The sequence below is a fragment of the Gossypium arboreum genome, chromosome 5 (genome assembly GCF_025698485.1).
Source record: "Gossypium arboreum isolate Shixiya-1 chromosome 5, ASM2569848v2, whole genome shotgun sequence".
Lineage (NCBI taxonomy): Eukaryota > Viridiplantae > Streptophyta > Magnoliopsida > Malvales > Malvaceae > Gossypium > Gossypium arboreum.
Window position 1 is genome coordinate 20,664,697 of NC_069074.1, and position 26,303 is coordinate 20,690,999.

Sequence of the window (26,303 nt, forward strand, 5' to 3'; positions counted from 1 at the left end):
ATTTTTTTATGCTCTCTGCTGACGTGGCAAGTTAGTGGCGTCATATAATTTGTCTCCACTAACTTTTACTGTAGATTTCAGTCATTTTGATGTTTAATTAAAAAATAGATTATTTTAATACTTAATTAAATTATTTAGATTATTTAAATAAAAATCCTAACATTTCTCATCTAATTATTGAAATTGATGCAACTGTTATTATTAAATTTCTTAAGAGTAGTTGATTGTATTATTGATGATTACTAGACGGAAACATTTTTAAATAGTTGAATTCTTCATATTTTCTAAAAAAAGAAACTGATATACTGACACTTTTGCTAGAAAAGGAAGTAGGTATAGTTTTCTTAGGAACTGACCTTTTATGAACTCTAATGTTTGGTAGGCTATTTATATTGATGTCCCTGATTTTATGCTTAATGTTGTTAAGGCTGATACAGTGAATATCTCTATGCATCCAACATTATCTTAATTTATGCTATGTTTTTTTTTTCTTTAACTAAAAATAATACTATTTTCAGTGAAGGACGTTTTGTGTACATGAGCCTAAAGAATACTTGAAAATATTCAACTGGCAGTTGCTTCTAAAACACCATTTTGTTATTTGTGAAAAAGAGTAAAGAAATAAACTTACGAGATTCCATTTAACCATTGATTAATCTAAAAGAAAGCATTGAAATGATAAAAAAAAAAAATCTCCAAATTAACATTTTAATAGTGGCAACTGCCAATATCAATAGACAGGAAAAACAAAGGCAATGGTTTTAAACCTTTGGAGGCATCTCTTGGATGCTGTAAATCTATTTAATGAGTCCACAAAAAAGTTAAAAAAGATATTGCAATCCTAGCACTCCTGTTTGAGCCATGTGGATTGTATTCTTTACGGCGCAAAAACAGGTGGAAATGGAATCTTATGGGGGCCAGCCCGTATGTATGTTAGAGGCTTTTTCTTTTTTTCTTTTTTCTTTCTTTCATTCTAGAAATATTATTTTTGGTAATGATTTGCTTCAAATCCTTCTAATTTCGTTTGAGATGGGGAATTAATATTAAAATATCTAAAACTCATCCCACATGAGAAAAAACATTTTTTAATAATAATGTTTAACAAAAATAATTATAATTATGTTTATAAAATAATATGGTTGTTTTTGTTGATTGAATTTTAGTTTGATTAACATCGGTATTGTTGTCGATGATGAAAACGTGAATTTAAATGCATTGAAATACATTTCTTTTTATTTTAAAAGTTAATGAGAGACCATAAATAATTCTAAATATTGTATAAAAAACAGATAACAACTTAAAGAATAAAGTTAAAAAATATATATGATTGTTTGTTTTAAATAAAGGTGAATGGTTATTTTTACATCTAGTTATTTATTATTAGTGGGTAGGTTTTAGTATCCCATTTGTTTTAAATCTATAAATTTATTAAAATAATTAGAGTTTTTTTAATTTTGATAAGGGAGTTTTATATTTTCTCTAGTAAATTGCATCCAATTATGGCCTTATTTGATAAATCATTGACAAAATTAATTTTGATTGATTTAATTTTTATATATGTTTGATAATACAAAATTAAAATAATTCGATAAAATTTTTTATAAAAAATGTAAAATTTAATAAGTAAATAAGAACTACTTATCATTCAATGGAGAATATTTTTAATTAATTTAATTTAATTTTATTTATTTTAATAATATATTATCCTATAAACTTTATATTTAATATTATATTATCCCATAAAATTTTACTTTCAAAATTAATTTTTGTTTAGAACAAAGTGAAATGTTTAAAAATTAAGGATAAAATATAGAATAAAATTTTTATAATTTAAAATCTATATTTATCAAACAATCTAATTATATTCCAATATCAATTTTAAGTAATATATAAAATAAAATTTATATCTTAAATTCAATAATAAAGTTTTCAATACTTAATTTCTTAATATTTATTATTTCAGTATTTAATTTCTCAATTCATCAAACCATAAATGCTAAGCTAATTTTTCTTTTCGTATAAATCAAATTCATCTAATATTAATATCACATCGAATAAATTTATTACATTAAACATAACTTTAAACAAATATATATATATATATATAATTATTAGTAAAAGAAAATTGAACAATGTCATTACTAAACTGGTAACTGTATATCCTTTATTTTATAATCATGGGGCAAAATATTGTGTGTGCAAGTTGATTGTTCCTTGAAAAGTTCCAAAGAGAAGAAAGAAATGCCCACTGTCTGATTTTAAAAAAGTCAAAATAAGCCCCCTGGTTTTGTTTAACGTTATTAATGTTCTCTGGGCGGTCTCTTAATATATATATATATTCGTGACAGATGTGAAAGGTAAAAGTTTCCACATGGACTGTAAAATGGAGAAAAGCAAGATACAAATGCTATATGATGCCTGTAATTATGTATTTTCCCAGGAAGAGCTTCCAAATTTCCAACAAATTCAATGCCTCAAAAACATCTTAAGTACTGAATCACTTCCTTAACTTTGTGTCTGGTTTTATACAATGTTGTTGGTTTGTTTGGTAGATATGACTAATGGGTACACATTTTCAAACAAGCAGATACGTTTGAAGCTGTGGATGTTGGCATAGACGAATTTAGGTTGGATGGATCTCCAGGTTCAGGCGAGGTCATGAACAGCAATGGGTTGATTTCTGGGCAAGGAGTTTCTGAAATAACTTACATTCACATCTATGAATGTGACCAATTTTCAGTGAGTACTGCTACACCCTGTTTGTTTGTTTATTCATATTTCATGCACATACTTATATGTAGATGCAACTGTATAGATTAAAATCATCAGTTAAATCTGTTGTGCAGATGGGAATTTTTTGCCTTCCAGCCAGGAGGACATTTCCTCTACATGATCACCCCGGAATGATGGTTCTAAGCAAACTTCTTTATGGTTCAGTTTGCATCAAAGCCTACGATTGGGTTCGTGGGGAGACTTGTAGCCCCAGAACAAGTAAGAGTTGAATGATTGAAAAGTTATAAGAAACCTCAATCAGTTCAAAAAAGGTATGCTGATGTTATGAATATACTACTAAACATGTGTGGCTACGGTGCAGATGGATTAGCAGGCACAGCAATAGATGGCATCTTCAATGCACCATGTGAACCATCGGTCTTGTTCCCAAGGAGCGGTGGAAACATCCACTCATTCACAGCCTTGACCCCTTGTGCTATCTTGGATGTCTTATCTCCGCCCTACTCCGATGACTTGGGCAGGCCCTCCACCTACTTCTTAGACTTCCCCATCCCTTCTCTTCCTGGTAAATCATCGAATTCAATTTATACTATAATTTCTCTTCTTGATGTCATCGATTGCATCCGAGTTTATGTTTCGATATTCCCCAGGTTATGCTTGGCTTGAGGAAAGAGAAGTAAAACTGCCATGTGACTTGGTTGTTAAGGGGGCACCTTACCTTGGTCCTCCACTTGATGTACCAGATGATGATCTTTGCTAACTGGATCTACAAGAATTCTCAATATATGTATATCTGTAACCTTTTTGTTTAGTATTGTAAAAGAAGTATACATGTACAACATACCCCAGCATCTCATAATCGGCGAACCCATCAAACTGAAAAATCATCTATTGCAGTTCCCATTTTCGCCACCAGCTTCTATTAATTACATTTTGGATCCTGGCCCAAACTATCGATTAAAAATGAGAAAAGCATATAATTACAATGAAAATAATTGACTGTTCTTAAAATTTGAGATGAAGTTTATGCGTGAAGCAGCTTTATACATCCTTACATACAAGACTATTTCCAAGTTTAGGAGCCGAAAATGTTCTGGTGAGACGATATCAATCGTGGTTTAGATTTGAGCTTTTTTATTGTGAAAATAGAGCGTAGGATACGCTCGCTGAAAATCGTACAACAGTACAAGCAAAGAACCATGGTTTTTTAGTCCCATGAATTTGAATGAGGCTGGGTGGAAAAATTGGAAAAAAAATTTCTCAGCACCATTATTGACTGGACTTGCGGATTCCAAATTTCCAAGTCATTATTTGGTCACGACTGATGTCATACTGATTGTAGTTTTATCTCCATCCTATACATCACCACCTATTTATGATTCGGATTTTCTTCAGAAAATAATTTTAAAACCCAGGACTTTAAAAGCATAATATCCAAGTTAAATAGAGAGGGTTGGATTAAAAAGAAAAAAACGAAGCATTTAGAATATGTCTGCATTTTCCAACTACCTGATATTAACCCCAACAAAACAAAATAGGGCTGATAATTGATCCATCAAAACTGGTTTCATGATCTATTGGAACAATACCAATTCCTTGAATGAAGTATAAGAAAACGAAAAAGATGCCTAAATATCATGTGCTATTTCTCCCTTGTTTTGTCCTGCCTTACCTTGCACGTCATTGTTGCTCAATAGCACAATTTCCAGCCCACAGCGCACCAGCTTCCAGGGTTTTTACCCTATACCATCCTAATATCATCAGAAATGTAAAAATCTCACAACTGAATTCAACACTTATAAGAGCAGTAAAACAGGCGTAAGCTATAAGCAGTAACATGGAGCGAATGTTACCGCCCTGAGTTTGGCGTGTAGTAGCCGCTAGTGATCAATTAGTCTTTTTCTTCTTTTGTAGGGAGAAGAATTTTTGTAGCCTTTCACACCATCGGACACGACACTGTGAGGGAACTTTCACCTTAGATTCTTTTTTCTGTTCCAATTAAATCGAATCTCCACCATTCGTTCCACGTGCTTTTTATCTATATGTTGCTTATCTGCAGTCAAACACATCAGGCTTACAAGGTTTAACCCTCTGCAGCTTTTTATGATACGATGATGATGATGATGGTTGTCACTTCTAAGCCACAACTTGGGGTTCATAAAACCTGTTGAACTTCAAACAAAGCGTCAAGTTTTGGACGGAGTTCTTATGTTTATATACTGTTGTTTTCAAATATAAAAAAAAAAGATTCGACACTATGGAGCGTTATGAAATCTTGAAAGATATCGGGTCAGGGAACTTTGGTGTAGCTAAACTGGTTAGAGATAAATGGACAAGAGAGCTCTTTGCTGTTAAGTTCATTGAGAGAGGGCAGAAGGTTATTATCTCCATACTGTCTGTTGAATCTTTCCGGTTTCTTTCTTTTCTCCGCAGTTTTTAATTGGATTCTCTGTCATGTTGATCCAGATATAATTCATGGATGTGTGGATTAAAGGGTTTTGGTTTTTTCCTGTTTTTTGTTGTAGATTGATGAACATGTGCAAAGGGAAATCATGAACCATAGATCATTGAAGCATCCCAATATTGTTAGATTCAAAGAGGTGGGTTTAGGGTATTCCTATATTCCATGTTCCTTTATTTGTCAGCGTCCTTGTCTTGTACCCTGTCTAGATGAGTTATGATCAACGTTCCATTATGATAGTTTTAGGCTTTGATGTTTTTTACCACCCTTCTTTTCCCATTATGGAGAACCAAACAAAAAAAATGTGAAAGAGACAATAATGTTTATGTAATTTATTCTTTTAAACATTACTTTATTCTTTATTTAGTGTTGGTAAAGCAAATTACTGTCCCCTGAAGCAGGAAACTGAGAGTATGGATAAGCAGAAGATTTTAACAACTTTCCAAATTGTTGTCTGTTGGCCTTAACAGGTTCGTCTTACACCTACTCATCTAGCCATAGTCATGGAGTATGCTGCAGGGGGAGAACTCTTTGACCGCATTTGCAATGCTGGTCGATTCGGTGAGGATGAGGTACAATGAAAAATGTGGACAACTAGATGTTAAATAATAGTTATGTTGCTCGGATCCTTCATGTTTCTTGAAGTTGTCATGTCCGACAGATTTTCAAATGCATGAAAAGCTTTGGAAACAAAAAAATAAACACATCGGTGTCAACACTTACAGCATCTAACATTCACATTCGAATTCGAGTAACATAGTTTCTTATGTATATATCTTCTGTTGGAATAATAACATTCCTTACCTTTTCTAATGTTGAGTTCCAACAGGCAAGGTTTTTCTTTCAGCAGTTGATATCAGGAGTCAGTTACTGTCATTCAATGGTATGAAACTCTGGCTTTTAGTTTCTTGGTTCTAAACTTGTCCAACAAATTGTTCCGTCTCTGTTTTGCTTTGCGCAGCAAATATGCCACCGGGATCTTAAACTTGAAAATACTCTCTTAGATAGCAGCACGGCACCTCGTGTCAAAATCTGCGATTTCGGATACTCAAAGGTATTAAACGTTAACTTAATCAACAAGTTGATGACAACAACCTTGATTTCGCTAACTATTTATCCTGCAATTTTTGTAGTCATCTGTCCTTCATTCTCAACCAAAATCTACGGTCGGAACACCAGCTTACATTGCTCCTGAGGTTCTATCCAAGAAAGAATATGATGGGAAGGTAATAATATCCTTCGTTACATATTCGGACTTGTTGATCTAAGTAACATAATCTATATCTAATCCTCCATAACTACAGATTGCAGATGTTTGGTCATGTGGGGTGACCTTATATGTGATGCTAGTAGGGGCATATCCTTTTGAAGATCCTGATGATCCAAAAAACTTTAGAAAGACAATTGGGGTGAGTGCTTGTGCTTCTACAAAACCTTGACCTTCACTTTCTCTACAAAACTGGACATAATTGAACCTGCAAATGTGTTTGAGGCTTCCCTAACTTGATTATTTGGTGATGGCAGAGAATACTGACTGTCCACTACTCAATCCCCGATTATATCCGAGTTTCTATGGACTGCAAGCATCTTCTGTCTCGGATATTTGTGGAAAATCCTGGAAAGGTATCATTTAATCCAATTGCTGCCAATATTCATCCAATCTTTGTTAGGATTGTTTGTATTGATCTTGTTCTCTCTTGTTGGTGCAGAGAATAAGTATACCAGAGATTAAAAGCCACCCATGGTTCTTAAAGAACTTGCCTATGGAACTGAAGGAAGGGGGAAACTGGGAGAGCCATGATGTGAACAACCCTTCCCAAAGCTTGGAAGAAGCACAGTCTATAATACGAGAGGCCATGAAAACCACTGAGGTCCCCAAGGGCGGGGAACTTTTCCTGGGAGGGAGCATGGATCTTGATGATGATTTAGATGGCTATGAAGATCTTGAAGATGTAGAGTCAAGTGGTGATTTTGTGTGCCCACTCTGAACCAGATCACACATAAATATATATACTAATCATCAATCAAAAGATTTGTTTTTTTTTTTTTTTTTCATCTTCTCTGTTCTAATTTTGGCTCCTAGAAGACCCCCTTTTGAATTACTTTATTTCACAAGTTATTATAATTGTGGAGATTGGAATGGAATTAGTGATTGAGAATGGAGTAAGAGTAATGCAAAGACTTGTAATTTTAACTGAAACTGTTGTATTATTATAGAGTGATCTGGGGATACGAACAATCTAATTGCTCTTATACATACTTTGAAAAGGAAAATATAGTATTATGTTGGAAAAACATCAAACCAATTGATACCCAATTTAGAAGTACTCTGGTCTCATTCTGAATTTCTAATGGATGATTCACCTCAATTAAATTAAACCGCATCTTGCTCAGCCTAAGGAAAACAAAAAAAGTCAGAACTCAATGTTTAGGCAAGAAAAGATCCAGGCTTTCTGCGGCTTAAAGTCTTGCCTTGCTCTCTTAATTAATCATTGCAGGTTCACAATCATTGGCTGCAATTTGTTTGATTTAAGATCTTTCGTGTTTCAGTAATGCCTTTTCTTTTTCCCTTTCCTGCAACTTTTTACAAATTCGAAACTTTAAATGTCTACAAATTCACTTGTCACACTTTTTTTCAGGGTTGCTTTCTTTGTGTGAAGTTATTGTGGTTTAAATTTAATAGAAGATTAATTGCACCGTAGTCCCTAAACTATAATCCTCATTTTAAATTGATCCTCAAACTTCAAAACATTCTATTTTTTTCTCAAAATTATCCATGTTAAATCAATTAGGTCCTTTTGTTATTAAATGACACATCAAATCTTATGCAATTAAATTTAAAATGAAAAATTTAAAGATATTTTAGCATAACTTTTAAAAGTAAAAGCTAAAACTAAAATAAAATTAAAAATTAGCAATGATAAAACTTTTGTAAAAATTTTGAAAATTTCAAAACTAATATTTTTAAAATATTCATTTTTTATAAAAATTCATTTAAAATTATGTCACATATAACTTGATATGTCATTTAACAGTTAAATTAACGATTTTAATAATGAAAGAATCTAATTGACATAACCTCGAGATTTTAAGGATGTAATTAAAATGTTTAGGGACCAATTTAAAATAAAATCATAGTTTGAGAATGTTTGATGTAATAAAACTTATAATAGAATTATATATATATTTATATATATATATAACTTTTAAACTAGTCCTAGAGGTTTTAAAGGTATCGGTAAAATGTCGTAATTAAATTTCAAGCATTAAATTGGAAATTTGAAAAGTATGAGTACTATCATTAGAAAATTTGATAAAATAGAAGATGAATATACTAATATCCTTTAATTAAACAATAACTCAAGAGTCACATTAGATACTTATTATATCTACATAAATGATAAATAATTATCATAGTCACTTAACGAGTAATAATATCTTAATCTTACATTTTTTTTGTTGTTGTTGTTGTCGGTATGTAAATATAAATAAAATACAATTGTTTAAATTATTTCAATTTAAATGGAGCGATTGAGCAGTGATTGAAATTTTTGTTAGACACTTATTTGACACGATTTTAAGCTATGATATCTGTTAAATATGACTCCTATTTTCAGTCAAATTTGAGAAATAATCTTTCAGTTAAACTCTGTTTACTTGTTTCAATCAAACACTGATTAGTTTAGATTATTTTATTATTATTTGACCTATGAATTTAGCCTATAAATAGGCTCTTTTACAACCTTAGAAAAAAACTCTCATTAGAGATTAGAACTCATAACACATTTAGATAATTTTGTGTTTACGTTTTGTGGGTTCTTTATTTTCAGGTTTTCGGGATTTAGTTTTTATCTCCATCTTTTGTACTCTTCGTTCTTTTACCATTATAGTAAAATTATCTTTGCCCGTGATTTTTTATCTTTGGAGGGGTTTTTCCACGTTAAATTTGTGTGTTCAATTTCTCAATTTATTCCGCTATTTTACCTGTTCGCTACTTAATCAGGTCAAAATCCTAACAAGTGGTATCAGAGCTAGTTCAATTTTCATAGATCAGCCCATTCAAAGATGGCAACAACAATGTTGGAAATTGAGAAGTTCGATGGTGAGACAAATTTCAATCTGTGGCAAATTCGGATGATGGCAATTCTAGTTCAATCAGGCTTGAAAAATGTTGTTATCGAGAAAAAGCCTGAGAATCTAAATAAAACAGAATGGGAAGAGCTTGATGAAAAGGCTTTATCTGCAATCCAGTTGTGCCTCACGAATACAGTATTGTAGGAGGTATTGATGGAGAAGACCTCATCTGCCTTGTGGAAAAGGTTAGAAACTCTTTATGCGACTAAGTCTCTGGCTAACCGTTTAGTGTTGAAACAACGTCTATTTACGTTTCGTATGAACGAAGGTGAGCTTCTTAGAGATTACATCAGTCAATTCATTACTTTTTTAAATGATTTAAAGAATGTTGAGGTTCATATTGACGATGAAGATCAGGCTATGCTATTATTGTGCTATTTACCCCCTTCATACAAGTCTTTCAGGGAGACTCTGATTTATGGCAGAGACAAACTCTCGTTCGAAAATGTGAAGGGTCATTTGTTGAGTAGAGACAAACTCGACAATGAGCTTCATTTGGATAGCAAGACAGATAAGCAAGCTTCCGTTTTGGTAGCATCAAAGAAACGAGATAAAAGGTGTCGCTATTGTAAAAAGTTAGGTCACGTCCAAAGCGATTGTTATAAAGCTGCGAAATAAAAAATCACTTTGAGAGTAACGAGGAAGATGTAGCTGGTGCTAATTTGGCCGATGAAAATGGGGATGATTTCTTGTTAGTGTCAACAAGTGATAACACCAAGCTCACGTCCGAGTGGGTCCTAGATTCAGGATATTCTTTCCACATGTGTCCCAATAGAGAATGGTTCTCCACATACAGTTCGATTGAAGGTGGAGTTGTACGCATGGGAAACGATTCATCTAGTAAGGTAATTGGTATTGGTACTATTAAAATTAAGATACACGATGGAACGATTAGGACACTCTCAGATGTCAGATATGTACCTGATTTACGAAAGAATCTCATCTCCTTAAGTATTTTAGACTTGAAAGGATGCAAAATCAACATCGAGTCGAGCGGTATTAAAGTATCTCGTGGAGCTCTCGTTTTGTTAAAAAGTAAAAGAACCGACAGTCTTTATATTCTTGAAGGTTATACAGTGACCGGTGAAATCGGACGTCCCTCGTCTGTTACGGAGTTGAAGTCAACTTGTTTGGAGCGGAGGCAACTTGGTCATAGGAGGGAAAAAGGTATGACTGTTTCGTTGAAGAGAGGTTCTCTTTTAGATGCAGGTTTTGAAAAGTTAGGGCACTGTGTTCGTGAAAATCAGACCCGGGTTAGTTTTGATTTGGCAGTGTACAAGTTGAAGGCTAGAAGTCTTCCAGTTTCTAAGCACAAATTCGACTCAATTAATTCCCTGCATAGTTCAAGATAGGCTCGTGGCGGGCTTTGGCAAAGATGGCGTTGTGGAAATATGAGTCAAGGTGGAGATTTGTTAAATATGACTCCTATTTTCAGTCAAATTTGAGAAATAATCTTTCAGTTAAACTCTGTTTACTTGTTTCAATCAAACACTGATTAGTTTAGATTATTTTATTATTATTTGACCTATGAATTTAGCCTATAAATAGGCTCTTTTACAACCTTAGAAAAAAACTCTCATTAGAGATTAGAACTCATAACACATTTAGATAATTTTGTGTTTACGTTTTGTGGGTTCTTTATTTTCGAGTTTTCAGGATTTAGTTTTTATCTCTATCTTTTGTACTCTTCGTTCTTTTTCCATTATATTAAAAGTATCTTTGCCCGTGGTTTTTTATCCTCTTTGGAGGGGTATTTCCACGTTAAATTTGTGTGTTCAATTTCTCAATTTATTCCACTATTTTACTTGTTCGTTGCTTAATCGGGTCAAAATCCTAACAATATCTCTATTCCCTAACCTTAAGTATAAAAAAAAAATTGCTTAAATTTATCCAACTTTATTTCTATTTTAGACAAGTATGTTATTTTTTATTTGTTTGACTGAGTTAATGTCACTATTAACTAGGTCTCACTCACTTGTAAAATTACAAAATATATATATATTTTTACAAAGTAAGAAATATATTATTATGATAGTACTTATCCTTTTAATGTCTTTTATATTTTTATATAAAATCTAAAAATATAGGTAATATTATTCAATGGTATTTTAGTCTTTTCACTTAAAAAATTCAATAAAAATATGCATGTGCTGGAATTTTGAACACGCATCAATTGAATTAATAAAATTTAAATTTACCAATCAACCAAAGTTTTATTTTAATATTTTTATGCATTTTAATTTTATGATGCAAACTTTATTACCCCATAAGTTGTATCTATACTATTAATAAAGTTCTTAACTAAATTGGTATTAAAAGTCAACCGGACACTAACTCTATTAAAAAATTACAAAATAAACATTTCATAATTAAAATAAGTAATATTACCTTGATCTTTTCACTTTTAAAATCCAATAAAAATATAAATATGATGACATTTAAACATGTATCAATTGAATTTGTAAAACCTTATATTTATATTTTATAATTATTGTTTCCACACACTAGGCATATAAATGTTATCATTAATTTTAATTTTTATAAATATATTTCTTAGATCAATTTTTGTGACTGAAATTATTAAGTATAGATTACGCATAGCATACCAAAGAACTAACTAAAAAAAGTATAAAACATGTAATAATTGGATCATGAAATAGAAAAAAAATATATATGTGAATGAAAACCAACCTTTCAAAACTTGAAGAGAAAACCAAAAAATGGGTTAATTTCCTTTTCCTGTAACTCCCAACTTCCGCAGAAGGTATTGAGAGAGATAAAATATTAAAAGCAAACGAAAGAGAATAAAAAAATTTAATAAGCTGCAGTAAGCATTCATGAGGGTGTTCTTATGAGAAGTGAATCAAGGAAAGCCTTCATAGTTATTTAATTCTCCCCAAACTTGAAGCTCAACTTCTTCCCATGACTCTGCTCCTCTAAGTTCCTTCCATGTTTTAAATAGACCACCCAATACATTCTCATCATGCAAAATACAGAAGCACCTGTACATCCACATATCCCACTTTAATGTTTCACCTCTTAGTTGCCTTATGCTGCATATCTAATCAAGCATTGCATTTGAACCGCAATAAATATCATGGGAAAGAAAGTAACTGGATTCTATTTACTTACATGGCATGATACGAAAGTCGTCCATACTTATCATCATCGCTACCTTGCTGCGGTGTTTTTCTCATCAAAGAAAGTTTATAGCTTTTCAGAAACTGCTTAAGCAGATCGGAATTCCCTCTAAACACATCTAAATGCATGGGTATCAAGTCATTAATGGAATCACCTGCAATATCCATCGTTTTTTTCCTTCAACACAACACTAATCGAGAATAAAATAATCTTTTAGGAAAAGAGTAACAGCTTCATTTTGTTCTAAAACATGGGGGAAAAGTTACTTGGGTTAAAACCAGAATGTTTACATGAGAAGTTAAGCAAATATCATATGGTTATTGAATATTTTCAGTTGCATTAATCTCTCATTCTCACTACATGTTTCTTATGTTTGCACAATCCAATTATGGTGCGATTTAGTTTCTGTTGGCATAAGCAAATCCTCATGTCTACAGCAAAACAGGAAGGAGGGATGAAGGATTTACAAACGACAATAGCTTTAGTCATAGTAAAGTGGAAAGACATCAAATTAAGACAGTGGACTGACCTACAGCAAGATTACTGAAATCAAGGATGTAAGTAGGGCGCCAAGATTTTGCTACTCCACCATTACTTGTTGGCGCAGGAATTCCATGTGAGCAAGATTTACATTCCATGTAAATATTGTCATCCATAATATCCCTGTGTATCCAGGACCAAGGCTTACCAACTTTTTTCATGCCATTTTCCTGTCAATACACAAAGACATTAGATATAATTGTACAAGAGGCTCTACCTATAAGATTAAGAGGAAAAAGAGGTAATAAGAAAAAGGATAGTGGGACTATAAAAGAACCTCATATATAGAAAGCAGCTTCAGAAAATCATCTGGAAGGTATGCTTCAGCTTTCTCTATAAGCGTTTTAGGAATCGAACCGCTCCTACAAAATTTAGTATAGAATTTCAGAGGCATTATGCAATCAGACACTATGATAAAGTAAGCAAATAAAGAAGACTAAAACAAATAGGAAAAAAAAAAAACTCTTTATCTGTGAAGTTGTTATGCTCATTGAGTAATATGCTAACACTCTCACTGATTGACTGCATAGCACAATAGACATTATTCCCAAATAGAAAATAAACTACAGGCAAATTTCTAGTAGGTAAGAAATTTTTCCCCATTATATATAAAAAGCAGAAATGAGGTCCACATACTGGTGAAAGATTTAACCGAGAAAACAGGTATTTGGCTGTATAGCATTGAAGAAGCACAGGTCAATGGCTGTGCAATTGGTATTGTTCTCAAGAAGACTGGAGCATGCAATGTTTAAAAAAAAAAAAAACAGATATGAAGTTTGTACATGAAAAACAAACACAATATAATTGGTTGCAAAACTAGGAGGTAAAAATAATATTGTCAGTAGAAATACTGGGGATTGTAAAAGTTGATGAACAATCTCCATTCCCAAATTAGATATTATACCGTTTACTCAAGCGGCCGGAAACATTTTTCTTCTTCTCCATTAAAGTTCTCACAAAGATTTTCCATTCAACTGGAATATCAGATTCGTTGGAGACAAACTCCATGTCCATGCCATTGGCAGAGGAAAACCCCCTATTCTGTTCAAAATCTGAAAGAGCTGAATTACTGAAAGAAGGATAGGGCAACATATGAAGGCTTCGTAGTTGCTCTCCTAAAAAGGAAGCTAAGTTAAGCACATCTTCCCATGGCAATACATCTCTTCTGCAATAGAAATTAAATGGAAGCTTAACAATTGCACCAATCTACTTTTGACATCTCAGGTTCTCTAAGTAAAGATTTATTCAGAAATAAGTAAGAGATTTCAGAGTAAGTACTTACAATTCAGTAAATATCTTTCCTTTGCAACGCTTTGTTATAAGATAAGGCAGCAAGACAATAGTGGATTCATCTGAATCGTCTGGTCCATTTTCTGGCGACAGATCTTTTCTGTACGTAAACAGTATCTTGCTCTGAACACCAAAGGGAAAGACATCACCTGTGCCCTTCTCTGGAATCAAATTGCACTTTCTAATCACATCAGGCACTTTTTTACCATCCCAAGAATCAATATTGTAAGATCCATTTTCCAAGTGCAGAATCCCACTAGCTAATACATTAGGAATGTGGTTTTTCAGAGGAGAGTTAACTTCAGAAAGAGTGCTGTAGAATTCAAGCTGCAAAGAAGGAAATGTGAAACTTAGAGTATGTAAAAGACTCACAGACATGAGGAGTATGAAATAAGTAAACATATGTAGCTACCTCAGTGCCCAAATCAAATATTGAAGATTGCGGCCCTCCTTCAGCAAAGATTTTGACCACATATTCATCCATGACATAGACCTGTTGCAGAAAACTAGAACAGTCAGTTGAAATACAAACGTTCTCTGCTGATAACATGACTTGATTTTATAAAATCTGTTGGTCATCAGCAAATGACAGAGAGATCAGATCCTTTAACAGCAAAATTCATATCAACATGCTAAATAAACAGCACTCAGATCACAAGTTGTGGAAGGCGTGTCTATGTGCAGATGCCATCATTCTTTACTCTTAGGATGAATGTCAAAAGTTGATATGCCCAGTGGTGTATGGTCATGTGTCACTAGTGGGAAACATGCCTCTGTACAAGGTAATGGCAAGCTCTGGAATACCCTTGAAGTGATCTCTCACAATTGGTTCCCCTAACTTTCCATTCGTAAAAGGAAATAAACTCACAGGATTGCTGCCCATTCCAACAGGAAGCTTTGCATTCTCACTGGGAAAAGGCAAACTGTGAAAGAAGCAGATTTTCCCCAGGCAATCCAACCATTTGTCTGCATTTAGTGCAAGACAAGCTCCCTAAGACAATGAGAGAACGTAAATGATATTAAGTTAGCAACAAAATAAAATATCACATGCTATGCCAAAGTTTTTGACAAAGCGATAACGAGATAAATATCCAGTAAACACCATAAAGAGTGCTTTCCAGAGAAGAAAACTTGCCAGACATAATTATCCAAATATGTGATCAGAGGAATTTTGTTATAAAGAAAATCTCCTAAACAACCTATAAGGGCTTCTATCTGTATTCTTCAACAATTTGTGGTTTAGTTCAAGACTGAATATCTAATAAAAGCAAGCCTATTTTACCTCTTTAAAAATGTGGGTGCCTATTTTAATTTGCTTAGTCAACTCATCCATAGAAAGGAAAAATGCAGTAAAAAGACTGACTTGGTGGGAAGAAGATATTCGTGCAAGAAATGTGACGTAACCTTCCAAATCATCTCTCTCTTTCCAGGATTTCCAACCCAAAGCCTGGACAGCCATTCCCTCAAACCTCGCTGCCGTAAGGAATTGTCTGGGCACCATGGAGAAGTAAAGTGGTCTAGCTCTCTATTCCGAAACATGGCCAAGTAATTTATATCATAAGAAAAATCGTGTTCCCATACATTATAGCTCCCATTAGCATTTTCTTTTCCATTTTCATTCTGTTGAGGTCTTAGAATTCTGGCTTTCGTCTCTTTCATTGTCAGGTCTATGCACCTAAAATTTTCTTTCTCGCAGGGCATGTTCTTCTCGACGATCTCTAAACTGTCTTCATCCAGAGCAAGCAAACCAGCACGACATACTCCTCTATGACAGTAACCCGGTGCCATATCTAGACATACAAATTCAAAGTTTCTAGAATTCACAAAATTTTGTGTCACAGCGATGGTTGTTTCCAGATTCAGGACACAGTGCCACCATCCGCTCGGAACAAAAATTGTCTCCCCAGGGAGTTGAGTACACTCAATTGGCTTGTTTTCATCAGCAAGAAGCGGATAGAAATCAAGCCACCACTGTACAGAAGCAAAGAAGGATCCAGCAAAAGTAACCCCAAAAAATGTGACAAGAATTAGGAGATAAAACACAGGTCCTGGGATCAGACCTATATACCTGTAATGAAGATGGAGAATCAACACTAATATCACCATCGTCATCGTCTACATGCACCGTAACACCCAATGGAACTGTTCCTGGGGGATACAATGCCCACCTGTCCAAAAATATTTAGACATGTCATCCTGGATATCAGCTTTTCAGCTACAGTGAAGCAACAACATGTACTATCCTATGCTGCCAAAAAAATAAAATTATCAGCCAGTTCGCACAACAGTATAAGGTCCAATGAAACAGATAAAAGATATAATGAAATAAATTTGCTGGAGGTTATTCATAAATGTATCTCCATGAACAGACGTGTACTATTTGTTAAGCTTGATGGAGGCACATGTAAATTCCAAAACCACCAACATGAAAGCATTTTATAAATACAGGGGTAATTTATCAAAAATACCTTTTACGACCACATAGAAGAGTATTCCAGGCACTGGTAAGTCCGGGATCAACATGCCAAGAGGCACCAGACCTTGCTGGACCAATAACAAGCCATCTGAATGATGGTCGATTTTTATCTAAAACATCAAAGAAGTCTTCTTGAAATATTTGGGGTACAGTGTAATCTTTCAACAAACCAGGTGCAGATTCTCCAAACTGCATGGCAAACAATCAAAGTACTTCCCAAACTTTCCAAGAAGGTCGCTATCTGATTAATTATAATCCTGCACTTTAAAAAATAGTATAAATATTATGACTAACCTAGACTCACCTTGTCATCGAAAATATAAAGAGGATCCTCATCATGCTGTTGTTTCATGTACGATACATAATCTTTAAATGTCATCGAAACTTTTAAAGAGGAAGAAATCTTGAATGTTGTATCTCCATATTTGGGCACTAGCTGGTCAATTGTCCAAGTTTTCCTTGCAGGCCAAGTATCGGCCAATCCATTAAGCAAAACCTGAAATGTCAATCAGCAAGAACCCCATTCAAAAAGCATTCAACTAGTAACCTACAGTTGCAAATGCAGATTGACTGACTAATGAAGAGCGAAACATTTACAGATATACTGATTTCTTCTAATAAATGTAATTTAAGTAAGCAGTAAAACTCTAAAACCATTACAATCATTTGAATGAGTGAGTTCAACATGATGTACTAAAAAACAAACAAAAAATATGTAGGGGATACCGGTTTAATCCCATCATATTCGCGATGAAACTGTTCTGCAGATATGTCATTTTTTCTTTCAACATTTCCATCATCAAACGAAAACCCGTCTAATGTTGTATGGCACCTATATAATCTTCTGTATAAGAATGGAGAGCTAAATCCTACCCAAAAGTGAAAGAAGATTACTCAAATCAATACCATCATTTCCAAAAAGGAGAAGTGTTTGTTTTCATAAAAACAAAATCACGAGGCTATTTACCATCAAACTGCAATGGTTTTCTGCAAAATTCTATATACTCATTCGGCAAATTCTCTCTGAATTGCAAAATTAAAAATAAATTAATATAAATCCGTACAAAGTCAGACTAAAACTTCGATTAAAAAGGAAATCAGAAAATTTTAAATCTGAGTTCTGAAGAGCAGAATACAAATGCAATGTTGTCTTTTGCCAGGAGCCTTTGTATTGAATGTGACCACTGACTTTCTTGAGACAAACACTCATCCAAAGCGGCTCTTCATTGCAGAATATATACATAAAACTAACAGACACAAACACCACAACAAAGAAATAAGACACTTCAATTGAGAATATAAGAATTGGAAAAGAAAAGAACAGAGAGACATAAAAAAATAATAAAACCTGCTGACACAAGCGAGACGAGCGAGGTCTAGAGGAGTGAGACAATCTAAGATAGTGCAAATGATTTCGTCGGGGATATATTTGAAATCGCCGAGGGAGTCGGCTCGCCGGTCTCTGATCGGGAAAGTATGAGATTGATGAAGAATTTCCATCGAAGAAGGGAGACGACTGGGGATTGATCCAAGCAACGTAGCAAATAGAAAATAGTAGAAAGCAGGGAGGAAGGAAGGTTTACGTTTATGACAAGAACTGGTCTGGTTTGGTTTGGTGTTGTCATTTAAACATTTTTGCTACGAAAGGAAGAACGCAGGGCATGTTGACACGTATCCTACTTGTTCCTTTCGCGCGCTTTTACCGTTTGCTCCGTAGGATTTGCTCACGCGCCCTTTACCTATTCATTTTCTTGTTCCTTTTCTTAAAATTTATTGTCAAAAAAGCCCTTAAAAAATACAAAAAATCAATTAAGTTCATGTATTAATTTTGTATTAAATTCTCACCTAATTATCAATTAAGCCTCTTTGTTGATAATTTTCGTCATTAATCATATTAACTGTTAAAATAAATTAACGAATGAATCATATGGTGACATATGGCGACATATATAGACTTTTGGTTTAATCTATTTTTTTTCCATACAAAACAATTAAAATCTATAAAAATTAGAAAAAAATTATTAAATTTTATTAAAATTATAAAATATTATAAAAATATAAAAAATTTGTTTAAAATTAAAAATATATTAGAATTCTTAAAATATTTAAAATTATAAAAATAAATTTAAAATATTAAAACTGAAATAAATTTATAAAAATTATAAAAATAAAAATTTGAACCGAACCAATCAACCTGAAATCGACCAGGCATTGACCCGAGGAAAGCCATTATATCGATTGATTTGGGAATCAGGTGGTCAAACTGACTTTTTATTTTTTAATTTTTTTATCAAACTAAAATTTCATTATCCAAAAAAAAATTCATTATCTAACTATTAGCACATGTTAGAATGAAATATTCTGACCAAGGTTTTCAAAACAGGCCTGGTGGTCAAACCGGTTAAGTCATTGGTTTGTTAATCCAACTTATCTGTCCAGTTCAATTAATTAAAAAATAAAAAATCAGTTATACCATTTGGTTCCTAGGGCAACCAGTCTAATGACTTTCTTCGAATCGATACTCTTGTCGATTTTAGTCTAATCAGACCAACCAACTAATTAGATCCAATTCAAATTTTTATGTTTTTTTTTATAACTTTCGTAAGTTTATACAAACTTCAATACTTTTAATTTTTTAATAATTTTTTATAGTTTTTATGATTTTTACAGATTTTTAATACATTTTATAAAATTTTAAATATTTTAAATATGTTTTATTATTTTTATAAAAATTATAATTTATTACATTTATTATAATATTTATAAGTTTTTATTAATTTTTATATTTTAATATTCAATAATTTTAATATTTTTTAATAATTTTCTAATATTTTTATGGGAAAATAATAGACTAAACCATAAGCTACCATGTGTAATTATGTAATTGTTTCATCAATTTATTTTAATGGTCAACATGTCAATAACAAAAACCGTTAATAAATAGACATAATTAATTATTTTAGTTAACGACAATGGCTTAATTGATGCAAATTTAATACGACGGCATGTCTACTATTAGAAAATAAATCTCAAAATTATATATAAATTTTTATTTTCGAAAGGATTTTTTATATGATTATTTTTTAAATGTAAAACGAGCTTCTAATAAAATATGTAAAAAATTGAGAGGGATTAAAATTAAAATTTAACATATTTTTTAAATATAGAGAAAGAAAAAAGCAAAGGAGAAAATGGCAGATAGACACTGAACACAACTTTTTTAGATGACTTATACTATAAAGTCCACGTGCCATCATCTGATGCCCAACAATGGCATAAATATCTGTCACAAAATATATTTTCCATAAGATATAGTAATATTTATACTTGTCGTAAAAGTAAATTAATAGATGAAGCGAAAGTTACCCCTTTTCTTCTTTCATTTGAAAACATCAATTCTTTATCATCCGCATGACCACAATAATCTTGGTATTTAGAATTCAGCCACAGCTTAATTTTTTTTTATTCCTCTCATATCCGTACTTTCCATCCAATATGCACATACAATACACCACATAACTCAAGAATCCCAAACTAAAAAAATATTAATAGTGCCAATAACAACTTAAGCGAGGGAAAAAAAAGGGGGGCGGGGGCACAAACATATTTTTGGTAAAAGGCTAGCGGCAGGATCCTTGACCACCACTTTACAGCCCTGTGATTAGTGGTTGCGGTTGCTGTGAGTTGATCCTCCTCTTTCTGAGGCGCTCGGCGATAATGAAGGCGAGCTCAAGAGATTGCGAGGCATTCAAACGAGGGTCACAGTGGGTATGGTAGCGTGAACCCAAGTCATCGAATGTAACAGTCCGGGATCCCCCGATGCATTCCGTCACATTCTGTCCAGTCATCTCTAGATGAACTCCTCCAGGATGACTTCCCTCTTGCTCGTGCACGTCAAAGAAAGCTCTCACTTCAGCCTGTCGAAAATGGATGTGAATTAATTATGTTATTGAAAATTAGACAAACGGATTGGTTACTACCATCTAAATAATTGGAAGCCATAATAAAGTTGGAGAATAAAACAGTGGTAGCCAAATTCAATTGAGAATCATCAAGAATAGTTTAGATAATCTTTAAATAGATTTTATTTTGCAATATGGGTTTTGAATCAATCATGAGTCGTGGAAATATGACCACCTACCAACTGAAAACATATTCTTACCTAAAATTATTATAATCATTACTAAAGTAATCTCATTTCATGGTTTGGTCCAAAGTCCAAACCACTAAAAAAATCTTCTTTTTCTCACCTACCACACCATCATATATTTGAACTGAAAACTCTCCTCCTCGAAAATAGCCTAATTTTTTTAAGATGCAAAATTCAACCACCCAAATGGATTGATTTGGTTTCTTCATAATGTGATTGCTGTAATGAGTGAACCTTCAATTTTAGAATCAAGTTTAACCCCACCACGATAATATGTTTGACTTCAAACTCTACCTAGAAAATGTCAAACTTTTCCTTTCGAAAGTACAAAATGAGGCCACCCGAGGGTTTTAACATTGAAGCACCTATCAATAGCCACTCCTCCTTTACTTTATGACAAAAGGCAGAGAAAACAGTTCTAAAACTAAAACATTGAAGCACTTATGCATGGATTCAAAATGCAAACAAATTGTAGCCCATCTTTTCGAGCATCACATGTTAGTCTTAGTCTATCTTAAAATGTTCATAATGATAAACATTTATTCAAATTATGGTCCTCAGTTACTATGACCCTTCCCTTTTTTGAACAAGGTAATAATTTTATCATAAAAAGACCTGTCATTTGTCATTTCATATCGTGAGAAAGTATTTAATTGGACTCGGTAAATTGCAGGAGTCCCTAATTCAAAGGGGTAAGCGAATAACACACAAAATGACAATTTAAGTCCAATGAATTATCAGTAATTAATCCTTCAAAGTAAGAGGTTGAGTAATGATTAACATACCCTTATGGAATCGAAGGGGCGAGTTTTGAGACCACAAGGAGCCTTGATGGTGTTTCCATGCATAGGGTCACTGACCCAAGTGACAATTTGCCCAGCACGACGCACTGCCCTAATTAGATGGGGAAGCTTCACTCTCATGTTCTCAGCACCCATTCTTGTGATAACTGTAATCCTTCCAGCTTTGTTCTGAGGGTTCAAAATTTCAATCAGCTTTACTAGTTCATTCGGATCCATCTTATCGCTCACCTGTAGCAGAAAAGCCTCTTTGTTAGTCATCTCACTCTCACAGATTTATAATCAAAACTATATTTATTTGCAAATATTAAGCATCGAAACTGCACACTTGTCAAAATATAACCAATTGAGTTGAATAAGATCCATAGTTCAATGCCTCTTTTCTTAAACAAGATATATAACTGATTATTTAGAAACATTAGACCAGGGTGTCATTACCTTAATTCCAAGGGGATTAGCAACTCCTCTCAAAAACTCAACATGAGCACCATCCAACTGTCTTGTTCGTTCCCCGACCCACAGGAAATGAGCAGAACAATCATAGTAACGGCCAGAAGTAGAATCAAGCCGGGTAAGTGACTGTTCGTAAGGTAAGAGCAAGCACTCATGGGAAGTCCAGAATTCAGTTGTTGTCATGATAGGATGGTCAACTGTAAGTCCAGCTGCAGCCATGAATCCAAGGGCCTCATCCACACGACTAGCTAGTTCACGGTACCTGCCACATGCCGGAAAGGGTAAACAAATTTGAAAACTTTAACCTTATCGAAAATTATCTTCAAGAGGAAAAACATGTGATGTCCATGTCAGAGTAACAATGAGTGGAGAATCTATCTTTTATTCACATGTCAAAAACAGATGATGTAGAAAGCAACTGAGAAAAATCCAAGGTTAAAGCTTGTGGATTCTTATATTAAGAATAAAAACTAACAGCAACAATAATCGACGCGACATCCATTAAAAATGGCATATAAAATTACAATTTTTTTTACTCAACAAAACCACGGTTAAAAGATGCAAAACATGACAAAACAATTGGAAATTAGCCTACATCACGATTTCCCTATCAAACCGACCTATTTTCAAACAGAAAGTTCCAAGAAAATATCAACAAAATTTAAATTGAATACGGAATTAACCCAAAACCGAAAAAGTAAAGTCCATTGAGACGGGATCGAGTTTTTTTTTTTTTTTTTTACCTATCCCCCTGCTCACTGTGTTCGGTGAAATCCAAATTCCACTGAGTAACCCTTTGCATAGCAGCATAACCTCCAGTAGCAAAGGCTCTCAAAAGATTCAAAGTAGCTGCTGATTGACAGTAAGCTCTAATCATTCTTTGGGGATCAGGGATCCTAGACTTTTCATCGAAGGAATCCCCGTTGACATTATCTCCTCTATAACTTGGCAGCTTCACTCCATTCTTTTCCTCGAATGGGTCCGATCTCGGCTTCGCAAATTGCCCAGCCATTCTTCCCACCTACCAAAGAAAAAACAGAAATATAAGCCAACTCTGAAGTAAAAACATCGGGGGAAAAAATTAAAATGTTAAATTGTGAGGTAAAAGTTTAAGAGTTTTGACCTTGATAACAGGCATTTGACCACCAAACATCAAAACGGCACCCATCTGAAGAAGGATCCGGAAAGTGTCACGGATGTTATTAGCGTTGAACTCTTTGAAACTCTCGGCACAATCTCCGCCTTGTAACAGAAAAGCGTTTCCCATGGCGGCTTCCCCGAGCTTCTCCTCAAGACTCCGAGCCTCTCCAGCGAAGACAATCGGAGGGAAAGCATCAAGAGTCTTGAGAACCGACTCGAGCTCCGCCTGATCCGGATACTCCGGCAACTGCAAAGCCTTCTTCGACTTCCAGCTATCCACGGTCCATTTCCCAGGAACCGCATTCTTCGGTGGAGCAGTGGTGGGCGCGGTAGCAGATTTGGTAGCGGCGAGTGGAGCAGTAGCGGGCTGCTTGACGGATTTTTCGGAGACGACGGGGTTCTTAGGCGAGTCAGAAGAATGGACGGCGGAGATCCGAAGGACAGACAATGGCTTAGCCTTAGAGAACGGCGTTGATGGCTGAGATTGAAGGATGGAGTTGGTGGGAAGAATGGAGGAGTTGGTGAGAGCCATTTTTGGTTTAACAAAGGTTTTCTTTGGTTTCTTATTGGGCGAGAGTTAGGTACCTGGAGACTAAGCGGGGATATTAAGGAGGGTTTTATAAGTGAAAGAGCATGGGGAGGGTGGCCAAAACACAGGCTTTCAACTCTTTCAACATTTTGGTCCAATTCTTAACTTCCATCCCTATGCTTTATAAAATTTAATAAATTAATCTTTATACTTTAATTTATCAAAATTTATTCCTCATACTTTATAAAAATTAAGATGGTAGTCCAATTAGGTGACACCATTAAATCATTAACTTAAGTCTCCAGATTTCGATTCCATCATACAAAATTATATGTAGATACATAAGTTAGTTGAGTTAAACTATTCAATTTAGTACTCATAATGATTTATTCTGATTGGAGCTTTTGATATAGTTGAGTTACAATTTGAAAAATAATTTATATGCAACACAATAGGAAAAAATCATGGTCCAAGTCCGTGTGTTTTTTAGCAATTGAGCTAATTTTTTAATTTTGGTAAATATTGAGATCAAATTCGGATAAACTATAGTAAAAGGACCAATTTATAAAATTCCTTAAAAAAAAGGGATGGAATTTATAGTTAGACTCAAGGTGGTGGTTGTTTTTTCGCGTTTTTGATTAGGGAGAAGGAAGGAAAAAAATGAATGGTGGTGTGAGGCTGGTGTCTGGTAGAGACGTGGCTTTGGTGGTAGTTGGGAAATAGGGGTTTTCTCGGAATTTAAATTTAGGGTATTTTGGGAATGTTAACTTAGGTGGCCTACCCCAAAACTCACCTACTACTAATAGCCACTTGTATTAATTTTGGGACTCTTTTTCTTTTACTAAAAATTACCAATACTTACTATTATTTAACAAAGTTATTAATTATCAATCCAATTATAAAATTACAACAATATCTTTTGTTTTAAGTTATAATATCAAAATACAAAATTATTATCACTCCACCTATATTCCTCATTAAAGAAATTTAAAAATATATATTTTAATATAAAATATTTTCTTTCACCTACAACGTGATTATAACAAAATTTAATTTAAATAATAATTGTTTATTTAGAATGTAAAGCAAAAAGTAAATGAAATTCTTAATAAGATAATTTTTTTATCAAACATATATTATTGCATCCACAACTTATGCCATCAATATCTATACTTGTTATAAAGCTTTTGATTGAGCTTGTATTATGAATTAACTATACACTAATTCAATTAGGAAAAGATTTATTTACTTTTTTAAAAATAATAACTCATAGTAGTACATACATATTAAGGTACTTTTATTTTCTTTTATATAATCTTTAAAGGAAGGGATTTACTTATATCGATGTAAAACTTAAGTGATTTTACACCCTCTTTTAACTTTTTACACCATTAATATTTTAACAATCCAATTGTCATATTTCATACTGCATGTCATGCATGTTAAGTTTAGTATAAATTAAAATTTCATAACTATTTATTTAATGTAAAAAATTCATAACGATTGAATTATTTAAATAGTAATAATGTAAAAGAATTATAGATTTAAATTTTACACTAAATAAGTGGAATGCTGCTCAATCTTTAAATAAAATGATATATCCACACACAAAAAAAAAAAAGGTCACGTTAATCACAAATTCTTTACCCTCCACCGAATAAAATTTAATAAAAAAATTGATTGAGTATTGAATTGACTTGTAAGGGAAGAGGAGGCAGCCGGTGAACCCAACATTTGTTGTTCAAAATATACACAAATGTTCACATTGTTTTTAATTACGAAACTCAAAAACTTGAGTAACTTAACTTAGCCTCAACTGTCATATAAATCATGTGAAGTTATTTTAATCATTACTCCCACTTTAGTAAATTTTTACATATCACCAAATTATAACTACTTGGTATTTTAAATAAATTTTTTAAGCGTTTCTTTCAACAAATTACTAGAGAAATTAATATTAGTTCTCCACAAACTACTAGAATGAGATGATGATTATTTGGGTTTGGATGCTCTATGCGGTCATTTACCTTTTCCATTAAAATAATTTAATAATTAACACCGAATCATGTAATTTGATTAAAGTAGTTTATATGAATGTTATAATTAATATGGATGATCTAGAATGTAAATTACCCCAAAAAAATGAATGATAAGTTCTTTTTTACATGGACACTGAATTATTAGCATATGGATTTTGACATTGATATACCTTCTCCATGGAGACACGTGGTAAGCTGGAAAGCCATTTGAGGATAAATTTTACTAGTTATCGACTAGAAGATCACTAGAAACTTCACCTCCCGTCCTAATCACCTTGACCAGGCAAGCGGGGGATAACCGTTCAAAAAGGTTAACCATTCGCTCCTTTAGGATCCCGGCCTTTTGTTAAGAACGTGATATTCATGATCACCAAACCCCCACATGAGTTCGACTACTCAATATCACCGAATTAGAAT

At 33.3% G+C, this 26,303-nt stretch overlaps 4 protein-coding genes across 4 annotated transcripts; 2 read left to right on the forward strand and 2 right to left on the reverse strand.

The window, feature by feature from the left end:
* The first annotated feature begins 2,130 nt into the window (after positions 1–2,130).
* Positions 2,131–3,722, forward strand: LOC108472469 (plant cysteine oxidase 1-like). The gene is made up of 5 exons (XM_017774007.2): positions 2,131–2,489; positions 2,588–2,739; positions 2,847–2,991; positions 3,095–3,298; positions 3,384–3,722. Exons 1-5 carry the CDS (start codon positions 2,372–2,374, stop codon positions 3,491–3,493), a joined length of 729 nt encoding a protein of 242 aa, XP_017629496.1. The 5' UTR covers positions 2,131–2,371; the 3' UTR covers positions 3,494–3,722.
* Positions 3,723–4,406: 684 nt separating this feature from the next.
* Positions 4,407–7,496, forward strand: LOC108472468 (serine/threonine-protein kinase SAPK1-like). Its single transcript, XM_017774005.2, has 9 exons — positions 4,407–5,110; positions 5,259–5,333; positions 5,665–5,766; positions 6,024–6,077; positions 6,156–6,248; positions 6,328–6,420; positions 6,499–6,603; positions 6,719–6,817; positions 6,904–7,496. The coding sequence occupies exons 1-9, from the start codon at positions 4,991–4,993 to the stop codon at positions 7,180–7,182; spliced, it is 1,020 nt and encodes a 339-aa protein (XP_017629494.1). The 5' UTR covers positions 4,407–4,990; the 3' UTR covers positions 7,183–7,496.
* A 4,502-nt stretch (positions 7,497–11,998) lies between these two features.
* On the reverse strand, positions 11,999–18,644 carry LOC108473007 (lysine-specific demethylase JMJ21-like). The gene is made up of 16 exons (XM_017774576.2): positions 18,124–18,644; positions 17,912–18,022; positions 17,743–17,798; positions 17,502–17,644; positions 17,080–17,271; positions 16,768–16,964; positions 16,368–16,467; positions 15,704–16,270; positions 15,168–15,290; positions 14,712–14,792; positions 14,292–14,626; positions 13,914–14,174; positions 13,287–13,371; positions 12,999–13,179; positions 12,461–12,623; positions 11,999–12,330 (listed from the first exon to the last, which is right to left on the reverse strand). The coding sequence occupies exons 1-16, from the start codon at positions 18,273–18,275 to the stop codon at positions 12,192–12,194; spliced, it is 2,886 nt and encodes a 961-aa protein (XP_017630065.1). The 5' UTR covers positions 18,276–18,644; the 3' UTR covers positions 11,999–12,191.
* Positions 18,645–20,207: 1,563 nt separating this feature from the next.
* On the reverse strand, positions 20,208–23,999 carry LOC108473470 (phospho-2-dehydro-3-deoxyheptonate aldolase 1, chloroplastic-like). The gene is made up of 5 exons (XM_017775038.2): positions 23,302–23,999; positions 22,922–23,199; positions 22,164–22,440; positions 21,711–21,956; positions 20,208–20,692 (listed from the first exon to the last, which is right to left on the reverse strand). Exons 1-5 carry the CDS (start codon positions 23,848–23,850, stop codon positions 20,423–20,425), a joined length of 1,620 nt encoding a protein of 539 aa, XP_017630527.1. The 5' UTR covers positions 23,851–23,999; the 3' UTR covers positions 20,208–20,422.
* Between the last annotated feature and the right edge of the window lie 2,304 nt (positions 24,000–26,303).

Coding starts and splice junctions, on each gene's coding strand:
- LOC108472469 (XM_017774007.2), top strand. CDS start 2,372: ATGGACTGTAAAATGGAGAAAAGCAAGATACAAATGCTATATGATGCC. Junction 2,740..2,846: donor ATGAATGTGACCAATTTTCA/GTGAGTACTGCT, acceptor TCTGTTGTGCAG/ATGGGAATTTTTTGCCTTCC. Junction 2,992..3,094: donor GACTTGTAGCCCCAGAACAA/GTAAGAGTTGAA, acceptor GCTACGGTGCAG/ATGGATTAGCAGGCACAGCA.
- LOC108472468 (XM_017774005.2), top strand. CDS start 4,991: ATGGAGCGTTATGAAATCTTGAAAGATATCGGGTCAGGGAACTTTGGT. Junction 5,767..6,023: donor GTCGATTCGGTGAGGATGAG/GTACAATGAAAA, acceptor GAGTTCCAACAG/GCAAGGTTTTTCTTTCAGCA. Junction 6,421..6,498: donor AGAAAGAATATGATGGGAAG/GTAATAATATCC, acceptor CCATAACTACAG/ATTGCAGATGTTTGGTCATG.
- LOC108473007 (XM_017774576.2), bottom strand. CDS start 18,275: ATGGAAATTCTTCATCAATCTCATACTTTCCCGATCAGAGACCGGCGA. Junction 16,271..16,367: donor ATTCTCCATCTTCATTACAG/GTATATAGGTCT, acceptor GCTTCTGTACAG/TGGTGGCTTGATTTCTATCC. Junction 12,331..12,460: donor CGACTTTCGTATCATGCCAT/GTAAGTAAATAG, acceptor GTGGATGTACAG/GTGCTTCTGTATTTTGCATG.
- LOC108473470 (XM_017775038.2), bottom strand. CDS start 23,850: ATGGCTCTCACCAACTCCTCCATTCTTCCCACCAACTCCATCCTTCAA. Junction 23,200..23,301: donor GTCAAATGCCTGTTATCAAG/GTCAAAACTCTT, acceptor TTTCTTTGGTAG/GTGGGAAGAATGGCTGGGCA. Junction 21,957..22,163: donor CTAATCCCCTTGGAATTAAG/GTAATGACACCC, acceptor TTTCTGCTACAG/GTGAGCGATAAGATGGATCC.